General features: G+C 31.4%; 1 protein-coding gene across 1 annotated transcript; it reads left to right on the top strand.

The window, feature by feature from the left end:
* Nucleotides 1-22,406, top strand: LOC143070764 (uncharacterized). Its single transcript, XM_076244922.1, has 13 exons — nt 1-100; nt 1,638-1,859; nt 3,856-3,927; nt 8,322-8,393; nt 9,909-9,980; nt 10,445-10,516; nt 10,902-11,053; nt 16,659-16,826; nt 17,161-17,328; nt 17,767-17,934; nt 18,321-18,488; nt 20,038-20,067; nt 21,921-22,406. Coding segments are annotated over exons 1-13 (1,422 nt in total). The 5' UTR covers nt 1-98; the 3' UTR covers nt 21,977-22,406.
* Nucleotides 22,407-24,261: the final 1,855 nt, after the last annotated feature.

Below are 24,261 nucleotides of genomic sequence, written 5' to 3'. Positions count from 1 at the left end.
GTTACTATTTAGGTATATAAGCATAGCCTTCTGACCAGCTTGATGTAGTGGATATTACAAGACATCTTTGTATAAGCTGCTTTTGGGAACATAGCAGAATGTAAGTGAAGACAAGCATTTCATTATATTATAACTAATTGATTAACCAGTACTAAATTTGTTCTTGCTTGGAAAATTACGATTTGTTTGCAACATTTGTTATTTTCATATCGGTAACTCTGGATATTTTGTTGTTTCTGTCTTTTTTGCTTTTTTGTGCGTTAAAGATTTTTTTCTGGATTTTTCGTGCATTGTTTACACTTGATTGTCGAATAATTTTGTTCTAAAAGGAAACATATGTTTACCTTTAAACCGTACATCAGATTTTAAATATTAAACTGGTTTCCCAAAAGCACAATGTCCGTATGTTGAAAGCATATACTGTATGGTAAACAATTTTGATAATATTTTTACTTGCGTCATTCAATATTGCTTAATGGAGCATAAAACACGTTATTTTTCATATTTTGTGGGTATCACCAGCCCAGTCGTCATCACTTCGGTGTTGAAATGAATATCAATTATATTGTGTCGTTGTTCTTCTCTTATATTTAATGCGTTTCCCTCGGTTTTAGTTTGTTACCCCGATTTTGTTTTTTGTCCATGGATTTATGAGTTTTGAACAGCGGTATACTACTGTTACCTTTATTTATATGGTCATTTTTTTTTATAAATTTCCTGTTTACAAAACTAAGAATTTTCATATCCCAGGAATCGATAACCTTAGACGTATTTGGCACAACTTTTTGGAATTTAGGGTCCTAAATGATCTTCCAACTTTGTACTTGTTTGGCTTTATAACTGTTTTGATCTGAGCGTCACTGATGAGTCTTATGTAGACGAAACGCGCGTCTAGCGTATTAAAATATAATCCTGTTACCTTTGATAACTGTCTTCATTTCTGAAGCATTTTTAACATACATGAATTAATTGATTTGTAATTAAACATTCATTTTTACTTCATGAGAGTCAATGATTATAGTTTCATTACAGACAAATGTTTACAATCTATCCCACCTGTCGAAAACTACCGTTCGTTTTGTTTTTGCAAATTTGATTTAAAATTTGAAGACACAGTAGGTTAACAATTTTTATATATCAATGAGGCAATCACATGAACTCCAAAACAAGTAGAGTCGGGTTGGTTAACATGGTTATCGTGTGAATATATCAGTCATGTCTGAAACATATCGAAGCAATTGCTATAAGTAACAAGGCCTAGGGGAGTTTTGCGGTTAAATATATTCAAATAATTCTGCAATGCTTCATACCTTAGGTAGCAGTATCATAATGTCTGTAACTTCCTATACAAGAATAAAATTGAATAAACATATTCCTTTATTAATTGCCATTTTATCTTTCGGAGAAACCTTTTTAGAAGCACGATGGTTAGCTAATGCCCAAAATACATTAATTAATTTGTGATTTATCAAATTAGCATTCAGTGCTTCATTATTGTCAACAATTCTTGATATATCTGTTGATAAATTTGCAAATTAAAAAGAAACTTTGTCTCGTTATATATGATATTTATTTATAACACTGAGGAAAACTCTATTTACAAATTTTTCATAGTTTTGTTTTGTTTTTCTTTCTAGGAACATTCATAAAAGCATCGTCATGAAAATTGGAACTTTGATTTTTAACACGATAGTGGTTTTGTCCTTCTGCTTTTTGGAAGAGATTTATGCTGCAAGAGGACCATGCACTGCACCCGGACTGTTGAACTGTACGTGTGCCGACGGAGGAACTATAATTATATGTTCAGAAAAAGGTTTTACAGAAATACCAAGTCCTCTTCCGGCTATTACTGTAACTTTGTAAGCATTTGCATACCAATATTTATTTCTATGTGTTAACTTACAGTGGTATTATATTTAAACAGCCTGATGTTCATTCTACAACCTTTTAATTAATCATTAATCATTATCATGTTTGTCCTAGATGCGTTTATCTTAATTTTGATAACGTTAGTAAGTCAAGTGTAAATGTTGTATTATTTGTATATAATCTTCCATCTTTTTGAAATTTAAATTTGATAAAACAGAAAATATTTTACAAATTTCAATTTCTAAGTTTTTGGGGTTCATAAGGAAGGTTGGTAAATAAGAAAACAAACAAATGACTTTATTGTATAGCAATATAATATTTCCCACAGAAAGTAACCAAAAGTTAGCGTGCAATAAATTCCAATATTGCACTAGTGCAATAAATCTTCAACATTCATGACGTCATCAACGACAAAATCTAAGTTTAAAACAATTTTTACTTTAGAATATTATATTGCTATACAATAAAAGGGTTATTGCATGAATATTGGAGAATATTGTCCCTCGTAGAACATATATTGCACTCGCAAGCTCGTGCAATATAAATTTCTACTCGGGACAATATATCCCAATATTCATGCAATAACCCTATAGTATCATGCTCGTTGTTATGAAATGTTTAAGTTTTTTGTAACGATAATTCTTTATTTATCAATACTTATACATTATTCGCTTTGGATATCAAACCCGTTAATTAGCAAGATCTCGCAAAACTATATAAATCAGTGCCGGTCAACTGTTTCGAAATGAGTTATACCAGTTGAAAAATATTTATATAAAACTGCAAATAAGCTCTATTACATCTACATTACTGGGAACATAGAAACCAGTTTTAGCAATCAAATGTTTATATCAGTTATGTTTCGAGAGAATGCCGACCTCCAACAAAAAAGGAATTATTACCGTTGGTCATATAAAATATGTGATAGCCGTTTACATTTTTCACCATTCAAATTCTGAACTTTTGGGCTAATAGATTACTGTCATCACCCGATATTGTGACAAAGATTTAATGCAAAGTTCTTCTGCTATTTTTTGCATATAATTTACTGTTATATATCTTTTTATGTGTGTATCATAAAATTCATTTATAACCTAAATCATTTAAATTTTTATTCATTCAATTATATTTTTTACATAAATTATTTCGGGATATAATTCGACAATATAAGTTTCTCATACGATTGTGAACACCTTGCCGCTACCTCTCAGATTTTGCAAAATGTGATCGGTGTCTCAGAAAAAATAAAAAGCCATGGTTTTGTTAATAATGAACGTGTCATTCTTTTCTTAAAGCGTTCATCAGAAAGAACCAAGATCTAATGGACAAGTATTTAGTGTCCTTTCACAACTAATAAAGGATGGTATTAGAGTTATAAATTCTAGGGAATGAGTTGTGTACCTTTTTGTTTATATGACATATTTTCCTTTATTTGTCTTTGTGCTATTAATTTTCTTGTAATCGGATGACGTATGACGTAGATCAGTATGTATGCATCCTGATATCGGTGTTTTTACTTTGGTCATTGTTGATGCAGGTGTTTCTATTTTTTATGCTCGTGAGTTTGACATTAAATTGACTACATTTACTACCTCAACAGAGTTATATTGTGAGGACAATTTGACACTACACATATGTTTAAGGTCATTATCACCAACTCGTAGTCAATAAATGTAAAGAAGTAGGCGGTCACGATATAGCTTGTATCGCTCTTTTTTGAATCCATGCCATAATATTTTTATTTTATATATATATATATTGGTAGGTACTTCTGAAAGTATTAATAAAATTTGGTAAGACCCATGGATCCTCCAATTTTCTTATAATCACAAATAAATTACGATATCTGATATGTTATTCTCATTTGGTATTAATTGGAATTGTTCGCAATCATAACTATGGAACATACGTTTACATCAACTATATATAGAATGTAGAAGCACAATCGATGACTATATGTATATCTTATTTTATCATATGTTGTAGACAATTCGACACCAACAAAGTTACAAGAATAGAAAATGGTGCGTTTTCTAAATATCCGAATATGCGAAAAATGTAAGTTTTTTATTATCACAAAAGGCAAACATGTAACTAATGATATATCAAATAAAAACTTATTTGCTCAACTAAATAGATTAATAGGAGAAATTAATCACTCTAAATAATTAAAATTTGTCCATGATAGGTTAAATGTTTTTGTACAGATGTCATTCAAAATGTTACTAATAAATAACAATTTTGATTTTTATCTGATTTTCTAATTTGTGTTGAGAGGTTTATTTGACCTCGTGCAATAAAACTATGGAAAATAGCACTGCAGTTAACTGCACGCTTACATTTCTTTACGTAGGATATTAATACAGAGCTTGAAAACCCATCTGCAAAAATTGTCCTTGGACAGTTAATATGTGCAACGCAGGGATCATTTTTTTCCCTGTTTAAGAGCATTTAGTACAGTTAAATATTTGTAATTAGGTTCTTTGCGAAAAATGATATTTTTTCCGACGTCAAACTATGAGGTATTGGATAACGTTGCGTATATGGTTAAAGTCCTGACAGAGCAAAAATGTTCTGAAGGTTGAGCTGTAACAATTGTTCAGACATGTCAAGACTGTCAGATGACTTCGTATAGGAGTTATTGCCCTTAAATGCCGAAATTTATATATATAAAAAAAACAGTGTTTCCTACGAAATTGTAAAGTTTAACAGAAACAGTGAAACTTTAAAATAATCTGCAAGACAAGTTCTACAAAAAGATCAACATAGTCGTTATCGTTTATCAACTCCTTATTCACGGCCGACACTCGGCTAACCGAGAGATTGGTCGGTTAATCTATATTGAGTATGCGGCTATATCGGCGGGTTGTCTGTTAATCGGGTTGGCTAAAGTCTGTTTATCAGGTGTTATCGAGAAAATCATTGAAAGTCCAGCATGTTTCATTGTATAACTTTCTAAATATATTTCCATCATAAAAAGTATTCATGTCTAACAAAACAGTTCAATGCACTGAATTCAGTGGTGTAATTATTATTTTTCTAGCTTCGATGTACGATCTATAAAATGAAAAAGCGGGTTACTCATCAATAAATTTATACACATTTCACACACATAAAATGTACACAAAATGACACATTGGTTAAATTTACTTGTATTCAATATTTTGAACATCGAAAAAAGAAAGGCATTATGTTTGTTAACCATATTGATATCATTGTGTGAAAAATCTACACGAAAATCTGTATTTTGGTGACAAAAATCAATCTTTATTTAAAACCTGGTCTGTTAATGGGTCGGATGTATAAAACCCGGTCTGTTAATTGGTCTGTTAAGAGTTATGAATGACAATAAAAGTATAATTTTATTGATTTACGGGGTGTTATCGGATCAAATGAGTAGGCTCAAGACGAGCGGCTACAATATACGAAAACAACACATGGGCAATGAAACATAACATAAACGGAAACAACACATGAAATTGAAAATTGATAAAAATGGTTTCAAAAAGTGTAATATTAAAGTAATATTCATTTCATCCAAGAATGATCGCATATATCATGTTGATTCTGTTTAATTGTCATGAATGACACAAATTTGTCATCTACATTGGTAACCAGTATATAAATCAGAGATAAACGTCGTAATGTAACTAAACATCAGTAAGTAAAATATATTGGGATGACAAAATATGAAAAATAAAGAAAGAATAATGAGTAAGATAAATAAAATGTAAAAAAAAATGACATAACAATTTAAAGAATACAGAAATAAACAATACCCCCAATCCGGACCCTCTAGTATACACGAGAATCTGGATGGAAACGCAGAATATAGAATAATATATTTAAGGACAGTAGAGAGTGATACATGTACATTGCTAAAACGAGAGAAAAATAATACTCGTTTAAGAACACACACATGAAACACCGATGGCTGTTGAAACAGTAACGGATTGCAATGTACTTATATTGGTGACAAAATCTAGAAGTTTACATGCGGACAACTATGGTGGCAGGTTAATGCCATTTTGCGTTTTAGCGCTTTAGCGTTTTCGCCTCACATATTCTATAGGGCGAAAACGCAAAATTGCGAAGTCGAAAACGCAAAAACGCGAAACCGATTTCTCGTTTTCGACTTCGCGTTTTCGCGTTTTCGACTTCGCGATTTCGCATTTTCGCCCTATAAAATATGAAATCCGAAATCGCGAAAAGGCGAAATGGACTTCACCGGCCACCATAAACAACTGTAGTTCTCCTTTGCACTTATGTAGAAAGGAACTAAACGGAATAAAATAAATTGAAACTTAAAATAACAAAATGTAGCTGCATTCGCTCCTTTCCGTTTACTTCTTTAGAGTGATTTGTAAACAACATATGATTAAGTAATAGAAGAAAAGAACAAATTGGATGATGCTGACGAATCAGGGTTTAACGTCCAGTGACAAATACCATGTTCATATGTGAACGAGAACACGTTATATGTACCCTGTGTTGTATTAGAAAGACACTTTCAGTCGGAATTGAGAACGTGCTACTTCGAACAGACACACAAATTAAGGCTGATTGAAAACGTTAATACAAAATTCATGCATATTCTAGAGGCCAATCCATATCACGCTATATTGAAGTGACACACACTTCAATAAAATGCAAAGAAAGTCAAAATAAAAATGCTCTTTCTAGGATACTGTGGCACCGTATTGTCATTTTTGTTTACTCAGTAACATCTCATTCTTAAATTTTTCAAGGGGAAAATATAAAGGTAGCAAAACTATTGTCGTGGCTAAATAACTCTTAACTGACACAATTTCAATTGTCCAACCCATTAACAGATTTTATTCCTATAATTTTCACTAAAACGTGGTATTATTCACGTTATTTTACAATTATAAAATACTTATTATACTTAATACTTAAAATACTTAATATATTAATTTCAATTTATTTTTTAGAACCACAGTACTATTTTTTGTCCTTTAAATGATATCTGAATTTGTTTGTTTCGCCTTTTATTAAAAAAATTGCTATGCGTATAAGCATTAATACTATATGCTTGCGCGACGCCTTTTAGTTTTACTGAAACTGCCGAGACAATGAAATGTTTTACAAGTGCAAAATGTTCTATGATAGATATCATTTTGTCAGACACTTTTCTTTTTTTGATTTGGTTCTTATAACATGCCAAAAATCTGTATATTTAATAGAGTTTAACATTAATTTAAGCGTTTTACTCTTAACAGACGTATAACCAACCCGATTAACAGACCAATCGCCCATATAGCCGCATACTCAATATAGATTAACCGACCAATCTCTCGGTTAGCCGAGTGTCGGCCGTGTTATTAGAGTTTTTCCCTAGGATTAGAATTTAACCAATTGTTTTCATTTTACCGTATATCTTAAAATCATAATAGACAAAAAAAACTTGGTCATTGCCATATATGATAGAATATTATATTTCATACACTTGAAATAACAAAAATGATCAGCATGTCAAGATCTTCTAACAAGTCAAATTTCCACAACATAGTTTAGAAGACTGTCCCTCTGACAGAGCAAAAATGTTCAAAAGGTTTGGCTGTAACAATTGTTCATACATGTCAAAACTGTCAGATAACTTCGTATAGGAGTACTTACCCTTAAAAGAGGATTTTTTTTATCATCATTTGTGTTTTGTGCAAAAAAAAGATATGATAGGGAGAAACTAAACAGGCTGAATAATCAGCAATACAAGATTAACAAAACAGATTTCTGACATATGTTATTCTTGTCTACATGTTGGGTAGTATCCTTTATTAAATATATAATGCACATAGACCATGGTGAGCAGCACATGCTCCTAAAAACCTTTAGTTTAGAAGTTAGATTGTGTATAAAGAATAGGTTTGTCTATTCTTATGAATAAATCACCCATGAATTCATATATATATGCATACCCATAAAAAAGAAATCCGGTTTTTTTTTTCTAAAATTGTAAAAATGAAATATTTTCAAATTATACTAATTAAAGATCTTAACGACAAGTATGCAAAGAAAATATGTCAAATGTTTTTTTTCTCCAAAATTCTGTGTGAATATCATTTGAAACAAAATTATGCATGTCTCTGCAAATGATAAATAATTGCCAAGAATACGAAAATTCGAGTACATGTCTAAATTGTCGACCACAGTTATCTCTAAAGTAGGACATGGTAGCATTTTTTTTTACAAATTTAAATTGGTTATCTTAAAAAAATCATGTAAGCAAATGTTCGTTCAAAAACCACCCCGGGACGATCAAAACTATATCGTATGCCCTTAACATCATTGACATTTTGCACTTTGGAAACTAGTTATCTTTAATAACTGATAATTTTGACAGATTTTTCAAGCAATTTTCGTTTATAAGTAATTTAGCCTGGAAAAAAACCGCACTGACTGCATAAACTACTGATATCAAATCATTTTTGTAGAGATATAGGGATAAACCAAATTTCTTGGATAGACAGTGGTGCGTTTTCTGGTCTTCAGTCATTAACTACTCTGTAAGTATTTAACCACAGCATACAAATATGGAAGTAAATATATTCCAAATGCTTACTTTTTCTTTAATTCGACAAAGTAGATCAATCAGAGAAATTTATCATTCTAATAATCCAAATTTTCTATGAAATGTATATATGATTTAGTGGAAGTTTGTTTAAAAATAAATTACAAACAATATCAAATATTTAATCTGCAAATCATTTAAAAAGAATGGAAAACAACACGTTTTATAATTTAAAGCGCTTTTCTGGATTTACCTTCATCAGGAAGGCTCAAAGCCAAACATCAAATAACACGCTGATATATTAATTATGCATACTACTCAACATTCACAGTTTTACGCAAATTGGTCGAAATACAAAGGAGGAATAAAGCCGTAGCTACTCTTCTTTCCGACTTGTTTCTTTATTCTTATAAAGACGATTTCATACGGGAACTTCTAAGGAAGAAAGAAAAGAAGTTAGCATTAAACTTTTACTTTACTTTCCGCTATATAGATGATGTACTCTCACTCAATATTTCAAAATTTGGTAACTTTATTGAATGTATCTATCCCATCGAACTAGAAATAAAGGATACAACAGATACAGTTAAGTCTGTCTCATATCTTGAGAAACATCTAGACATTGACATTGAGGGTTGTTCGAAAACAAAATTTTACAATAATGGATATGATTTCAGCTTTCTAATTATGAACTTTCAATTCCTATGTAGCAACATGGCGACAGTGATGCATACGGAGTATATATCTCCCAATTGATACGATATTTCCGGGTTTGTATTTCCTATCATTCTTTCTTGATAGAGGATTGCTGCTCACAAGGACGATATAAAAACAAAAGTTTCAAATGGTGAAGTTGAAATCATCCCTTCGTAAAGTTTATAAACGGTATCACGAGCTGATTGACCGTTATGAAATATTTGTTCATAGATGATGGCAGATATATTCTATTATCGTATTCCTTTTCACAAATGTTTCCTACCGAGAAAGACTATTAACCGGGTTTGTACTAACATAAGCAACACGACGGGTGCCACATGTGGGGCAGGATTTGCATAACCTTTCCGAGCACCTGATATCGCCCCCTGTTTTTGGTGGGGCTCGTGATGCTAAGTCTTTAGTTTTGTATGTTGTGTTTAAAAATAACGAAATTAAAATAATGACAGCAAAACGGTACTGATAGCAATGCACCTGCTGTTAATTTGGAATATTGAATTCTCTTCAATATTGAACTCAAATTAAAGATTTGAAAAAAAACAACAGCTGATACTATCTTTGAAAAACTAATTAAACCAACAACATAAACACATGTAAAAGTAAATTAAAATTCTTACAAGGAAGGACAGCTTTGCATGAAGACGATACATTTCTTTATACTTATTTTCAAAATCTTAAATCAGCTAATAACAACTAGGATGTGAAACATAAATAAAAAACATAGTGTTATTGGATGGATGATCTCATTAGGGATATATATCTTATATTTTATATTTATAAATGTGATTTTTTTCAGATATCTCGACCAGAACAGAATTTCTAGTATAAAACCCGGTACTTTCACAGGTCTAACGTCACTTAAAGATTTGTAAGTATAACATGACAACATGCCAACAATACGTATTACAAATGTTTTTATTGATACATACCGAATTTAATTAAGTAAAAAGTAAAATAATAGAAATACGGAACTCACAGGATAATTCAAAACTGAAAGATGCTTGTTAAAGGCAAAATCGGAAGCTCAAACACATCAAACGAATGGAAAACCACTGTGACATTCCTAACTTGGTACATGCATTTTCTGATGTAGGAAATCGTGGATAAGTAAAAGGCACTTATGAATGTATGGCATAAATATCCACATTTGTATTCGAGTCAAATCTAACGTATGATTCTCTTCCTTGAGAAATTCCTTTTCATCCTTTTATAAGCTGCCGAAAACTGAAATAATTATTGCCATATATCCAATAAGTGGCGTCAATAGTTATAAAATGAATATCTTGTGTTATACTTTCTGCTTTTTTATGGTTCGCAATATTTGCATTCCAGAGAAATGCAAACCAACAATTTGACAACGGTTTCAGCTAATATGTTTGACAGGGTAACACTTTTAAATTCTTTGTAAGTACAATTGTCATATTTTAAACATACTCTTTTTTAATTTTTAATCAATACTTATAACTCAAGATATAATATTGCGTAATTGAATACATAGGTGTAAAACAATTCTTATTAGTAGACTAAGTTCACTTTTTAATCACATATTCCTGATATTGTTTGAATGAGCTGTTTAAATATTCTAGTTATTTCAAATCAATTTTAGTAATTTTCTTTCCAACCGTTTTTGATAAATTATCGATTTTACTGTCCGTGTGCTATTAATTCCGCAAACATTAATCTGGTTTATTCTATACTGATTTCATTGAAGAGTTACAAAAGGAAGTATAATTATGTTAGTTGTAGAACGAACACTTTTTTTTATTTTAAAATTACGTATTGATTGTAGATTGTTACACAAAAACCCATTATTATGCTGCACTATGGTTGACTTTTTTGAATGGATACCTAACCAGCGTTCTTTACGAACATTATTTGGTACTTGCCATGATTATAACACACAAACTGATATAAATAGCTTTGATGTATCAAAATGTCCAGGTTAGTATTCGATTTTGTATTTGAAAGGGTAAACCAATCTAAAGGTAACACATATTATGAGAAACCTCATGATATATATCTAAGCTGCTATATTATTTTTTCTCAAATTCGTAACAGGATATTCGACTTCCAGATACTTTTACCTCCAGCATCACTGAGTATTCACCTTTTGTCACAATATCCAGATGGTGCAGGGAAATTGATTCCTTTTCATGTTATCTACTTATTTAACTGTGTTAGCTATCCAACTTTAAAGGCAATCACTCTTGTAAAGATTCTACTAACGATTTCGACAAATTTTGATGTATTTGTTGTTTTAGCATGCTATTTAGAGTGTCTATCGTTCTGCTATAGTTTTCAAGATAAAAATCAAAAACTAAAATTATTGGTAAAAATCGTCATAACAGAGCTAACTAGTGATTCGGCCAATAGCTTTTTTGTAGATTTGATTTTGACTTGTTTAATTGTCTTGCCAATAAGGCCAATTGATATTTTCTCATCACTTGGTGTCCATCGTCTGTCGCCGTCGTTAACTTTTTATATTTTAACATTCTTCTTAAGAGCCTATGAACAGAATTTTACCAAACTTTCAAAAAAGGGTATTTTTTTCCAATTTTAAATGATCATATATGAAAAGTGTCAAAACTACATTAGTTTTTTTAAGGTTATCTTTCTATGCGAATAGGGTTATTTCTTTTTGTGTAGAGTTCAGTTATTGAATAAAAAATGAAAATTAGATAATGTGTAGTAAATAGACAAATTTAGTAAAAGTTTTTTAATATTTGATTCTATTTACAGTTGTATCAGTTTGCCAAAATACATGTAGAAGTTAAAAAGATCATATTTTATTCACTTTAATTAATTTTGATGTTAGATTTGTTTTTATCAGAAATGCAAAAGAGTCGCGCAAGTTAAGATAGAAACTTGATAGAAAAAATATTGGGAATTGTAATTTGCTCTTCTTAAATTTGATTAACCTATGGTGGCGGAAGGGTAAGCGATTTTAAGCTCATATGAGCCTCTTGTTGATAATTTTAATTATTTGAGTTTCTATCTATCTATGATAGTGTTTTCTTATACTAGGAAAAACGAAAAAAAAAATATAGTACTGAAGTATTGACAATCGGATGACTGTAATCTATGGTGGGTGGTCACAAGCACATGTCTCAGAAAAAAAATCATATATCTATACCTGACCTGAAAGTTAGGTTAAGATACATTGACATATTTGTTTTCTATGACAAGTTTTTGAGTGAATGACTTATAACTGAAAGGGATTTAAACTTCATCCAGGTTGACAATTTTGGATATACATCGACTCAATGGGCCATAACTTTTTTATTATACCGAACAAAACACAACTGACAGATGCTTTTTCTTCTCCTGAGTTTTTAAAGTATTACAGTACAAATAGTATATGCTATACAGCATTGTTTTATTTGAAAAACACTATGATACCAAGAAGTAACACGTGGCATCATGTGACCCACATGCGACCGGAAAAATCGTCGTATATTTGTACCACGTTGTCGTCGTCGTCAGCGTTGTCCGAAGACGGATGGTTTCCAAATAAAAACTTAAGTTTAATCAGAAATCAATAAAATTTTAACACAAGGTAAATAACCACTAAAGAAAGGTTGGGATTATTTTGGGGTTTTTGGTCCCAATGGTTTTGAAATTAGGGGCCAAAAAGGGGCTTAAAGAAGCATTTTTGGTTTTTTTTGCACAATAACTTAAGTATTAGGGAATATAATTTTAATGAAATTTAAACATAAGGTTCATGACCATAAAAGGAAGGTTGAGATTGATTTTTGGGGTTTTGGTCCCAACGGTTTAGGAATAAGGGGCTAAAAAGGGGCTCAAATAAGCATTTGATTTTGGTTTTCGCTTAATAACTTCAGTACAAGTATATAGAAATCTATGAAATTTATAAACAAGGTTCATGACCACAAAAGAAAGTTTGGGATTGATTTTGGGGGTTGGAGTCTCAAATGTTTCGGAATTAGGAGCCAAAAAGGGGCATAAATAAGCATTTTTCTTGGTTTTCGCACAATAAATTTAGTATAAGTAAATAGAAATCTATGAAATATTAACACAAGGTTCATGAACACTAAAGGAAGATTGATTTTGAGGGTGTTGGTTTCAATAGTTTAGGAATTAGGGGACAAAAAGGGGCACAAATAAGCATTTTTCTAGGTTTTCGCACAATTACTTTAGTATAAGTAAAAAGAAATTTATGAAATTTAAGCAGAAGGTTCATGACCACAAAAGGAAGGTTGCGATTGGTTTAGCGGGGTTTGGTATCAATAGTTTAGGAAAAGGGGCCAACAAGGGGCACAAATAATCATTTTTCTTGGTTTTCGCACAATAACCTTAGTATAAGTCAAAAGAAATCTATGAAAATTGAGCACAAGGTTTATGATCACAAAAGAAGGGTTGGGATTGATTTTAGGAGTTTTGGTCCTAAAAGTTTAGGAAAAAGGGATCAAAAGGGTCCAAAATTAAATTTTGTTTGATTTCACCAAAAATTGAAATTTAGGGGTTATTTGATATGCTGAATCTAACCGTGTAATTAGGTTCTCAATTGTGGGCTTGTTTTCAAATTGGTCTACATTAAGGTCCAAAGGATCCAAATTTAAACTTAGCTTGATTTTAACAAAAAATGATTTCTTTGGGTTCTTTAATATGCTGAATCTAAACATGTACTGAGATTTTTTATTACGGGCCCAGTTATCAATTTGGTCCAAATCGGGGTCCAAAATAAAACTTTGTTTGAATGCAACAAAAAATGAATGTATGGGGTTTTTGATATGCTTAATGTTACCATGTATTTAGGTTTTAATGTTTGGGCCCCTTTATCGAATTGGTGCACATTGAGTTCTTAATGGTCCAAAATTGAACTTTATTTGATTTCATCAAAATTTGAATTCTTGGGGTTATTTGATATGCTGAATCTAACCATGTATTTAGATTTTGGATATTGGACAATAATAGGTAAACTTTAACTTTAGATCACATTCATTCTGTGTCAGAAACCTATTTTGTGTCAACTATTTATTCTTAATCCAAATTCAGAGCAGTTTCAAGCTTGAATGTTGTGTCATTACTTGCATAACTGTTCAGGATTCGACCTCTACGGTCGTTTAAAGCTGTGCCCTGCGGAGCATCTGGTTCTTTTCTTTATCATTTTATTTAGATTAAGATTACATATTGGAATAATGATTGAAACAATGAAATTATGTTTGAAACTTGATGATATTGAAGTCCAAGCATAATTTCGGTGTAAGAGGGATTTTAATCGATAATAAAATAATGCACAACATTGCTAACGTTTTTAAACAGTACTAGTGTTATCGATACGACTCCGACGTAAAATACAAATTTTAAATATTTGTTGATACGATTTTGAACATCAGAACGAATACGACAACAGAGATGATTTCATCTTTCAAATTGTGAACTTTCCATTTCTATGTAGCAACATTCCAACAAAACCTGCATACGGAGTATATATCTCCCAACTGATACGATATTCCCGGGCTTGTATTTCCAATAACGATTTACTTGATAGAGAGTTTCTGCTCACAAGGAAGCTTTTAAACCAAGGGCTCAGATGGTGCGGTTGAAATCATTCCTTCGTAAATTTAACGGACGCAAGCAAGAGTTGGTTGATCGTTATAGATTAATCATTTCACATATGCTGTCGGATATGCTCCTTATAACTACAATCCACATCCTTTTTCACCACGAATGTAACCTACCAAATTAGACGACTTATTGGGTTTGTAATGACATGAACAAAACGATAGGTGTCACATGTCTTTAGTTTTATATGATGGTTCTGGTGAACTATTATTTGTCTGTTTGTCTTTTCATTTCTAAGCCATGGCGTTGTCAGTTTCTTTTCGATCTATAAGTTTGACTATCCCTCTGGTATCTTTCGTCCCTCTTCTAAGAAAGTAGAAGTTTGATATAAATTATAATTCGAGATGAGGATCTGAAAATTGCTTAATGATTTGAGAAATTGGACGCCAATAAATTTCCAAAATTCGAAATGGCGATCTTCCTTCTTCATGGTTGGGTAAACTTCTGAATTTCCCCCGTTGTGATATCTGATGCTGTCAAATTGAAGTCGTTGATATGATACTCTGGGTCTAACACTTTTTTAAAAGTTAAATTAACTTTACTTTGGCATCATACTTCCTGAACTAAATTACCAAACAAAGCAAAACATTTTGATTTATGTTCATGGGTCGTAGTCGGTTAGCACCAATTATATAGGAACTTATTAGGAAGAAATAAAAGACTTTAGCAATATCCTTTAACTTTACTTTCCGCTATAAAGATGATGTTCCCAGTAAATAATTCAAAATTTGGTGACAATGTTGAACGCATCTTTCCACTCGAATTAGAGATAGTGGATACAACAGATTAAGTTAAGTTAAGTCTGTCTCATATCTTACTTACATCTAGAAATTCACAGTGTTGGTCTGTTGAAAACAAAAACTTTACGACAAAAGAGATGATTTCAGCTTCCCAAGTGTGCACTTTCTATTTTTTTGTATCACCTTTCCAGCAGTGCCTAAATACGGAGTATATATCTATTAATACGATATGCTCGGTTTGTATTTCCTATCATGATTTTCTTGGTAAAGAGTTGTTGATTACTAGAAAGCTATCAAACAAAGAGTTCCAAATGGTGAAGTTGAAATTTACGGACGCCATCCCAAGGTTGTTGAACAGTAGGAATATCAGTTTCACATATGCTATCGAATATGTTCCTAATGTCGTAACTACAATCCAGTTACCTTTTCACGAATGTGACCTACCGAATTAAATTACTTACAGAGTTTGTAATAACATGAGAAATACAACGACAGCAGGAGCTGTTTACCCCTTCCGTAGCACCTGCAATTGAATGTCATTCTGGTATCTTTCGCCCCTCTTTTATACATTGAAAATAGTCAACACACTAGTCAATATGAAGACATTTATGACTTACAGGGTTACAGAGTATGTTTAATGAATGACATACCAGTTATTTTGTAAAGGAAAATTTTGAACATTGATTTTCGAGCTATTTATCATCATTTTTTCCTTGGATGGAGAGTTGTTTCATTGGCACTCACATCACATCTTCCTATATCTAAGTATAAAACAAGTTGTCACGGAGGTGTCACGGAGGTGTCTAAGTATTATAATTCAAAATAGCTTCAAAAACACCTTATAGAATTGGACTCCCTCGACTCTGCAAAGATCTTTATATTGGTGAAAGGTCAGAAAATTAAAATTTGAACGAAATTGTGTTTTTTCCAGTATTTTGCTTTGTTTGAGACGTTAAAACATGCAGCTATAACATAACGCCAACGTACAAAATATCAATTGCCTTTAACTTGTTATGAGAATTCAATGTTACAATTCTACGTGTTTATTGATCTGATGTAAATTTTGACTGAAGATGGTTAGCAGTTTATTATAAAATCCGTTAATCGGTGACATTGTCTAATGTCTAAAAAGACAAAAGAGTTGAAAACTATATTGCTGTCAATTACAAAATATATAAAGTTTTAAAATAACTAATTCACGAAATATATATCTATTAAAGTTGATGGTCAGTGGGGTTCCTGGTCAACTGGACCATGTTCTGTCACATGTGGTCAAGGTTTTATAAATAGAAATAGAAGTTGTGACAGCCCATCACCTTTTAACAATGGAACAGATTGTATTGGATCCAGCACGGACTCATTAAGCTGTACCTTAGCAGGATGTCCAGGTACTTGATATATATGATAAGAAATGCTTTTCAAGATTGATTAGATTTAAAAATCGATTAACACATCTTTGGTTAAAAATATACATATATATGTATGTTCAAAGTAAATTTGGACTATAATCAATAACACACACTTTACGGCATGAAATTGTCATGATTCTTATATGAATTGTAATGGCAGGCTTTTAGCCGCCTTTTGAAAGAATCGGTTCGTTAATCTTCTTTGTATAACGTCTGAAAGGATAAAAGATTTGAAAACAAAATTGAAGTCAGTTTCCAAACTTGTATATAAACTTTAATCAGAAATTATTCAAGAAATTAATGTCTATTACAGTTGATGGTCAGTGGGGTTCCTGGTCAACTGGACCATGTTCTGTCACATGTGATCAAGGTTTAATAAATAGAAATAGAACTTGTGACAGCCCACCAGCTTCTAACAACGGAACAGCATGTATTGGATCTAGCACGGAGTCATTAAGCTGTACCTTAGCAGGATGTCCAGGTATATATAATTAATATATATGATAAGAAATGGTATCTATGATTGATGAGATTTAAATATCGATTAACATATCTTTGGCTCAAAATATTTGTTTATATCGCTGTATATAAACGTAACCACTTTTATAGCTTGATTGAACATATTAGTGTTTTGAATGTTGGTGATGAAGACTGTGCGATACATATGTCACAAATAAATTAGGACCGCAATCAATGACATACACTTTACAAAATGAAATTTGGCATGATTCTTATACAGTATTAAATTTGACGGGAAGTGTTTCACAGTTTAGCCGTTATTTGAAACACGCAGTTCGTAATCGAGCTTGTCTAATGTCTGTAAGGACATAAAATTTGAAAACAATATTGCTGTCAATAACCAAATATATATATATATAAACTTTCAAAAACTAATTCAAGTCATATATGTCCATTTAAGTTGATGGTCAGTGGGGTTCCTGGTCTATTGGACCATGTTCTGTCACATGTGGTCAAGGTTTGATAAATAGAAATAGAACTTGTGACAGCCCACCTGCTTCTAACAACGGAACAGAATGTATTGGATCTAGCACAGACTCTTTAAGCTGTACCTTAGCAGGATGTCCAGGTTATTCATATATATGATGAGAAATGCTTTTTATGATTAATGAAATTTAAATATCGATCAATATATCTTTTGCTCAAAATATTTGTTATATCGCTGGGTTTTGAATGTTGATGATGAAGACAGCGCGATACATATGTCACGAATAAATTAGGACCGCAATCAATGGCATGCACTTTACGGAATGTAGTTTGGCATGATTCTTATATTAATTTTGACGGGAGGTGTTTAACAGTTTAGCCGTTATTTGAAACACGCAGTTCGTTAATCGATTTTGTCTAATGTCTGAAAGGACATAAAATGTGAAAACAATATTTCTGTCAATAACCAAATATATATATATATATAAACTTTCAAAAACTAATTCAAGTCATATATGTCCATTTAAGTTGATGGTCAGTGGGGTTCCTGGTCTACTGGACACTGTTCTGTCACATGTGGTCATGGTATAAGATATAGAAATAGAAGTTGTGACAGCCCACCAGCTTCTAACAATGGAACAGATTGTATTGGATGTAGCATAGACTCTTTAAGCTGTACCTTAGCAGGATGTCCAAGTAAATGATATATATGATTAGAAATGCTTTTCATGATTGATGAGATTTAAAAATGGATATGTTTGGCTCAAAATATTAACTTTATCGCTGTGTATAAACCATTAGCCACTTTTGTAGCTTGTTTGAACATTCAAGTGTTTTGAATGTTCATCATAAAGACAGCGCGATACATACATGTATATCTAGGTACATTATTATATATCATGAGAAAGGCTTTTTATTAATTTTGAGATTGAATTATCCATTAACTTAAGTTTGGCTCAAATTTTTTTACAGTGGCATGATTAAAAATGCTGTAATACAATTTTGACTGCAGGTAATGAGTAAATTGTTGCCATTCAACGAAAAAAATAGTTCGGTTCTTGAGAATTGTCAATCTATTTTCCATCTATTTTTATTTAACAATATTTAAGAATAAGTAAATTGGTTATATTAACTTTTTCATGTAAAATAACCAGTATCTTTGTAGAAATTAAATGATATTTCTTTTTTCAGAACAACCAATTATTAATCCAATATTACTAAAAAGGACAATGGCGATTTTCTAGTAGTTTGGAGGGAAGGGGAGATGGGGGATACAATTAAATTACTTCTTTGACATCTAAAAGATTTTACTAGAGAGTTGTCTCTTTAATAGTTAAGATAGTTAAAATATAATCTGTTCCATTCTAACCCTCTGGTTAGTTTTAGTGGAAGTACAGGTTTTATTGAATGTTTGCGCACGTAAAACTGTTTAAGTCCATTCCATTTGGAGTATTGGTACTGGATAGCGATCTGCATCATGTTGTGCCGTTCGAACTTATATATCTTCACTAAGTAAAATAAAAAGACTTATACTGCATTCCTTCTATTTGAGCAGTCAAAATGTGTTGACTGTATATTTTCTTGTCATATACAGTCATTGACCCTATATAACATTTTCTCTTTTTTAAATAGAAGAGCCGGAACTATTTTTAAATATTCATGACGACCCGCTTGAAACTGTAGCTTAAAAGGACTCAAACTTATTTCTTTTACAATAGTTGGAAAACATATTTCACTTGTTAATAAAAACATTTAAAACCTATGAATCATTATGTTTTATGCAAATTGCTGACATTTTAGTCCATACTCAAACGATTTCACCATTGATTGATTTCAACAGGTTAATATACATTTCATTGTGTGGTATATTTCTCCGCTAGATGTGATGCCTTTTTAAAGGGGGATTTTCCCAAATATTCAAATCAAATGAATAACAATAACACTTTAACTAACAATTCAAAATGTTTCTTTTTCAAGGTTGCAGTATAAAAAAAAATAATAGTGTATCGACTTGACATATCGACGATATAAGGATTCGACACGAAGCGGTGAAAAAACTCGGCACAGCCTCGCATTTCCCCGTTTCTAATCCTCATCCTTATATCAATAATTTGTCAAGTCAGTACACTATTACTGTCCATAAATAACTGTCTACAATAGTTAATTTGTATCATGTAACTTTTTTATACTTATTAATGATTATATTGCTCATCACTGGCTTCAATTTTTATTATTGTATTTACAGAATCATATAGAAAATATGGAAGAGAAGCAGGTAAATTATAATTGATTTTTATAGGATTTATGGGTTAACGCATTCGCATCTTACCTTTTTTTCGTTAACCAAGCGCTATATCTTTATGCTCAGACTACGATTCTATGAGAACACTTTTTTATATCCGTTTTTGTTTTTTCATTCACCGATCGAATTGTTTTGCCATTGTCTACCATGAGGTTAAAATCTAATTGACCAAGGCATTTTTAGGAATATACATGTAGTCATTAAACCTTTAAATGATGAGTATGCTGTGAAATATTTTAAATCTCCGCTCTTTGATATTTTTCGCTGACACTTGTTTGTGTTTTTTTACCATGATTTGATTTCTCAACCGATATATGAAATTTGAAAATTGTTTTCTAATTTTGGTAAATAAATTGACATACTAGATTAGGTGAATACATTTGGATCATTAAAATGTGATATTCTCATGTTCTGATATATAAAGATACATAAACGCCCATTTTACTACATACATGTTTTACGAAGTATGTGAACGTGTTGGTTTGTGCGACTTTCATATTTCATTTACGCAACACAGTATTAAAGGGGCACTAGCTACGAGATATATAAAAAATCTTAAGTATGATTTGTTTTTCAATCATTAATTAAAGTGAAATAGTAAAATAATAATTTGCTTTTATCAGCTAAAATGGTTCAATTTTGTCAAATTAAGCTAATAAACATTGATAATGAATTATTCACTTGAAAGTGAATTATTCGACCTCATTAAATCCGTATTCATGTGAACTCCTGTTTAACCCTGTAGAAAGAGATATAATAACGCATGCATTGTCCGTGTATGGTTGTTTAAAGGAAAACAATGTCAACATTGTAAGTGAAACAAGGTAAATAATTTGATTGACTGATTCGATCCACAAAAAAACATTCTTATAAAAGTAAAAACGACGATAAACATAAATTTTTAATCTATAATACAAAATTTAACAGACCTATAAAAATTCAATTGCACGAGTTGCTTAATCTATTTATATATCTATGTATGTTTATGTTTACATCGCTTATATGGTCATAGAAAGTCAACTCGATAGTTAATTAGATGGTGTCTTTGCTAAAATTCACACGAAACGAAGCTACATCTTATTGAGACCATGTCCTGTAAATTGTTTATTTTGTACTTTTGATGGTTTGCAAAAATGTTTTACATTGTTATGAATAAAATATGAGAATTTTGAGTCAAATCGGTGAACATGAATTTAACAGCTAGTGCCCCTTTAAATAAAAGTAAGTCTGACAATGGGATTTACATGTTTTTACTTTACCATTCTCTTATGATTCTTGCAAACCCTGTTAAAAATAATTAAATCAAATATAAACAAACCATATTCAAGTTGAAATTCTTATACAACTATTAAATTGTTCAATATCACAATTATGTAAATGAACTTAAACTCTATATGATCCATGTATTCAATGAATAGGCCAGGAATTGGCGACCTGTATGCTGTAGAACTGATAGCGCAGCAGTTTTCTTATTATGAATAACGGAATACATCTTCTTAAACTGGCATAGGATTTCACGTATATTTATCACTCACTTAAATAAATATTAAAAAAGAAATGAACCTGTTTTTCAACTGCTCTAACCAGTTTGAACATGTAAATAGTATAAGCATTACACAGAGGAATTCAATATCCTAACGAAAAGAAAGATAACAATTTTGATGTTTCAAGAACTTATTTTACATAGTTCTATTTTGAACTGATTGATCTAACATTTCTTTTTACCTAATGATTGTTTGTTATAATATTTAAAATCCAAAGTGACATATAGTGACTTACAAAATATGTGGAAGTTACGTTTCTAATTATCTTATTTTATCGTGTAGGGTCATGGATTAGGAAAACAAGAAAATGGAAATGGATTACTAGTAGATACTACTGAATAAAAGAAGCACTGATACACAGAACAACTAATGTGTACTACAAGTTTGTCATGTAACTGAGGGAAGATGCAAGACAATGAAATTATTATTTCTTAAATAAACTAAGAGGGATTTAATCAATTATCTAATTAGGTTTCGTTTCTTGTTGTAAATTATGTGTTGTGGCTCATCTTTACTTTCTTCATTTCATCTTTATTTTTTGGTGTAGATCCACATCATACTGATTATTAATCGGCATACCATACACTGCTGTTCGAAATATGATTTAAATCTAAAGGTCTCGTGACTTCTCGTGAGATGTCGCTTACCATACACTACAGATCAAGAATTGACTATATAAGTCCTGAACCAAAATGTATGCTAATGTATTTTGGAAACATATCTATACTATTTTATGTGGTGTTTATTTGTTAATAAATATGGAGTTTATATTATTGTATTATTTATTTCATATATGGTCCAACATATCTTTGGCTTTGGTAAACATTCGAAAGGGTTTATACTGAATCGAACTCAAATGCATACGATTTCTATAGTGTTAGTTAGATTTTTCGAGCACCATGTCGGTATTTCCGTAGAATATCATCGGCTCAGTAATCGTAATTTATAACATACATCTCTTTAATTTATCCTTTGATTAGGCCACACCAATTTGATTCCCGCTTTTTTTTTTTTTTAGAAAAAAATCACTTTCGACATAAATTAAAAACTACGGTACCCACTTTCGAAAATTTGAGGTCCGATTTAATGTTCCTTGAAATCACTTTCCACTGCAATCAAACGCATATGTTATACATTGATACGTAATAAAAAGTAAAATTGGGTTGTCAAACATTCAGTTTATAATTGAATTCGGCTTGTAATAAATTAAGTATTCAGCCGAGAACAAGTTTAATTCACGAGTAGACATTTTTGAACACACGCTCAGATCAAAAAAGTTATAAAACCAAATAAGTACAAAGTTGAAAAGCATTGAGGACTAAAAATTCCAAAAAGTTATGCCGAATACGGCTAAGGTAGTATATGCCGGGGATAAGAAAAACCTTAGTATTTCGAAAAATGTCTAATTTTGTAAACAGAAAATGTACAAAAATGACCATATAATTGATATTTATGTCAACACAGAAGTACTGACTACTAGGCTAGTAATACCCTCGAAGACGAAACTTCCACAAGCAATGTCATCGACTCAAAGGTACTTTTGTTAGATTTCGTTAATATTTGCTAAGAACAATCGTCTTTATCGATCCTTGTTAGAATAGGTAATGTGTTTCTCTTGGTTGAAAGAAATTATTATCTCCCCGTAACTTATTAGTAAATGAGTATTTGATTTGGTGAACCATTATATCACCTGTTAGTCTTTTGGCATATTATCTGAAGTCTTTTGTTGGCGGGGAATTCACAGAGTACAAACGAGACGAAGGGATTGGTATTGTGATTGGTATGCTGTTTTACTGTTATGTATAGGTCTCTGTTGTCGGGAAAAAAGGATCATGTTCAGTATGTTGTTCTAATACGAGGCAGTATATATTCACATTATTTTGATCTTGAATATAGTCTACAAATTACACCCGACAGAATTAGCATCATATTTTTATGCTGACAATTTTTTGTCCATCAACGGGATTCGAACTCACACCTTTGATCCACTACAACACCAATCGCTTAGCCTCATGTCATCACTCTAGCCCACTCGACCACATCCGCTACATACATATATTCTTTCAAAAGACGAAGTGTTACCTTGTCATATAAGGTGCGTCTAGATATAGACAAAAGACATATAATTATATTAGTCTGAAATTACACCCAACAGTATATCATTAGATTGTTATGCTGACAAATTTTTGTCCATCAAAGGGATTCGAACTCTCACCTTTGATACATGATAGTACCAACCACTTAGCCTGATTTCCAGCGCTCTAGCCCACTCGACCACATCCGCTATATACATATATTCTTTCAATAGACGTAGTGTTACCTTGTCATATAAGGTGCGTCTAGATATAGACAAAAGACATATAATTATATTAGTCTGAAATTACACTAAACAGTATATCATTAGATTGTTATGCTGACAAATTTGTGTCCATCAAAGGGATTCGAACTCTCACCTTTGATACACTATACATGCTATAGTACCAACCACTTAGCCTGATTTCCAGCGCTCTAGACCACTCGACCACATCTGCTATATCAACATATTACTTCAATAGTCTTAGTGTTGCCTTATCATGTAAAGCGAATCTAGAGATATATATATATATGATAAATATATATATAT

Source organism: Mytilus galloprovincialis, chromosome 4 (genome assembly GCF_965363235.1).
Source record: "Mytilus galloprovincialis chromosome 4, xbMytGall1.hap1.1, whole genome shotgun sequence".
Taxonomy (NCBI): Eukaryota; Metazoa; Mollusca; class Bivalvia; order Mytilida; family Mytilidae; genus Mytilus; species Mytilus galloprovincialis.
This window is presented reverse-complemented; position numbering and strand designations above follow the sequence as displayed.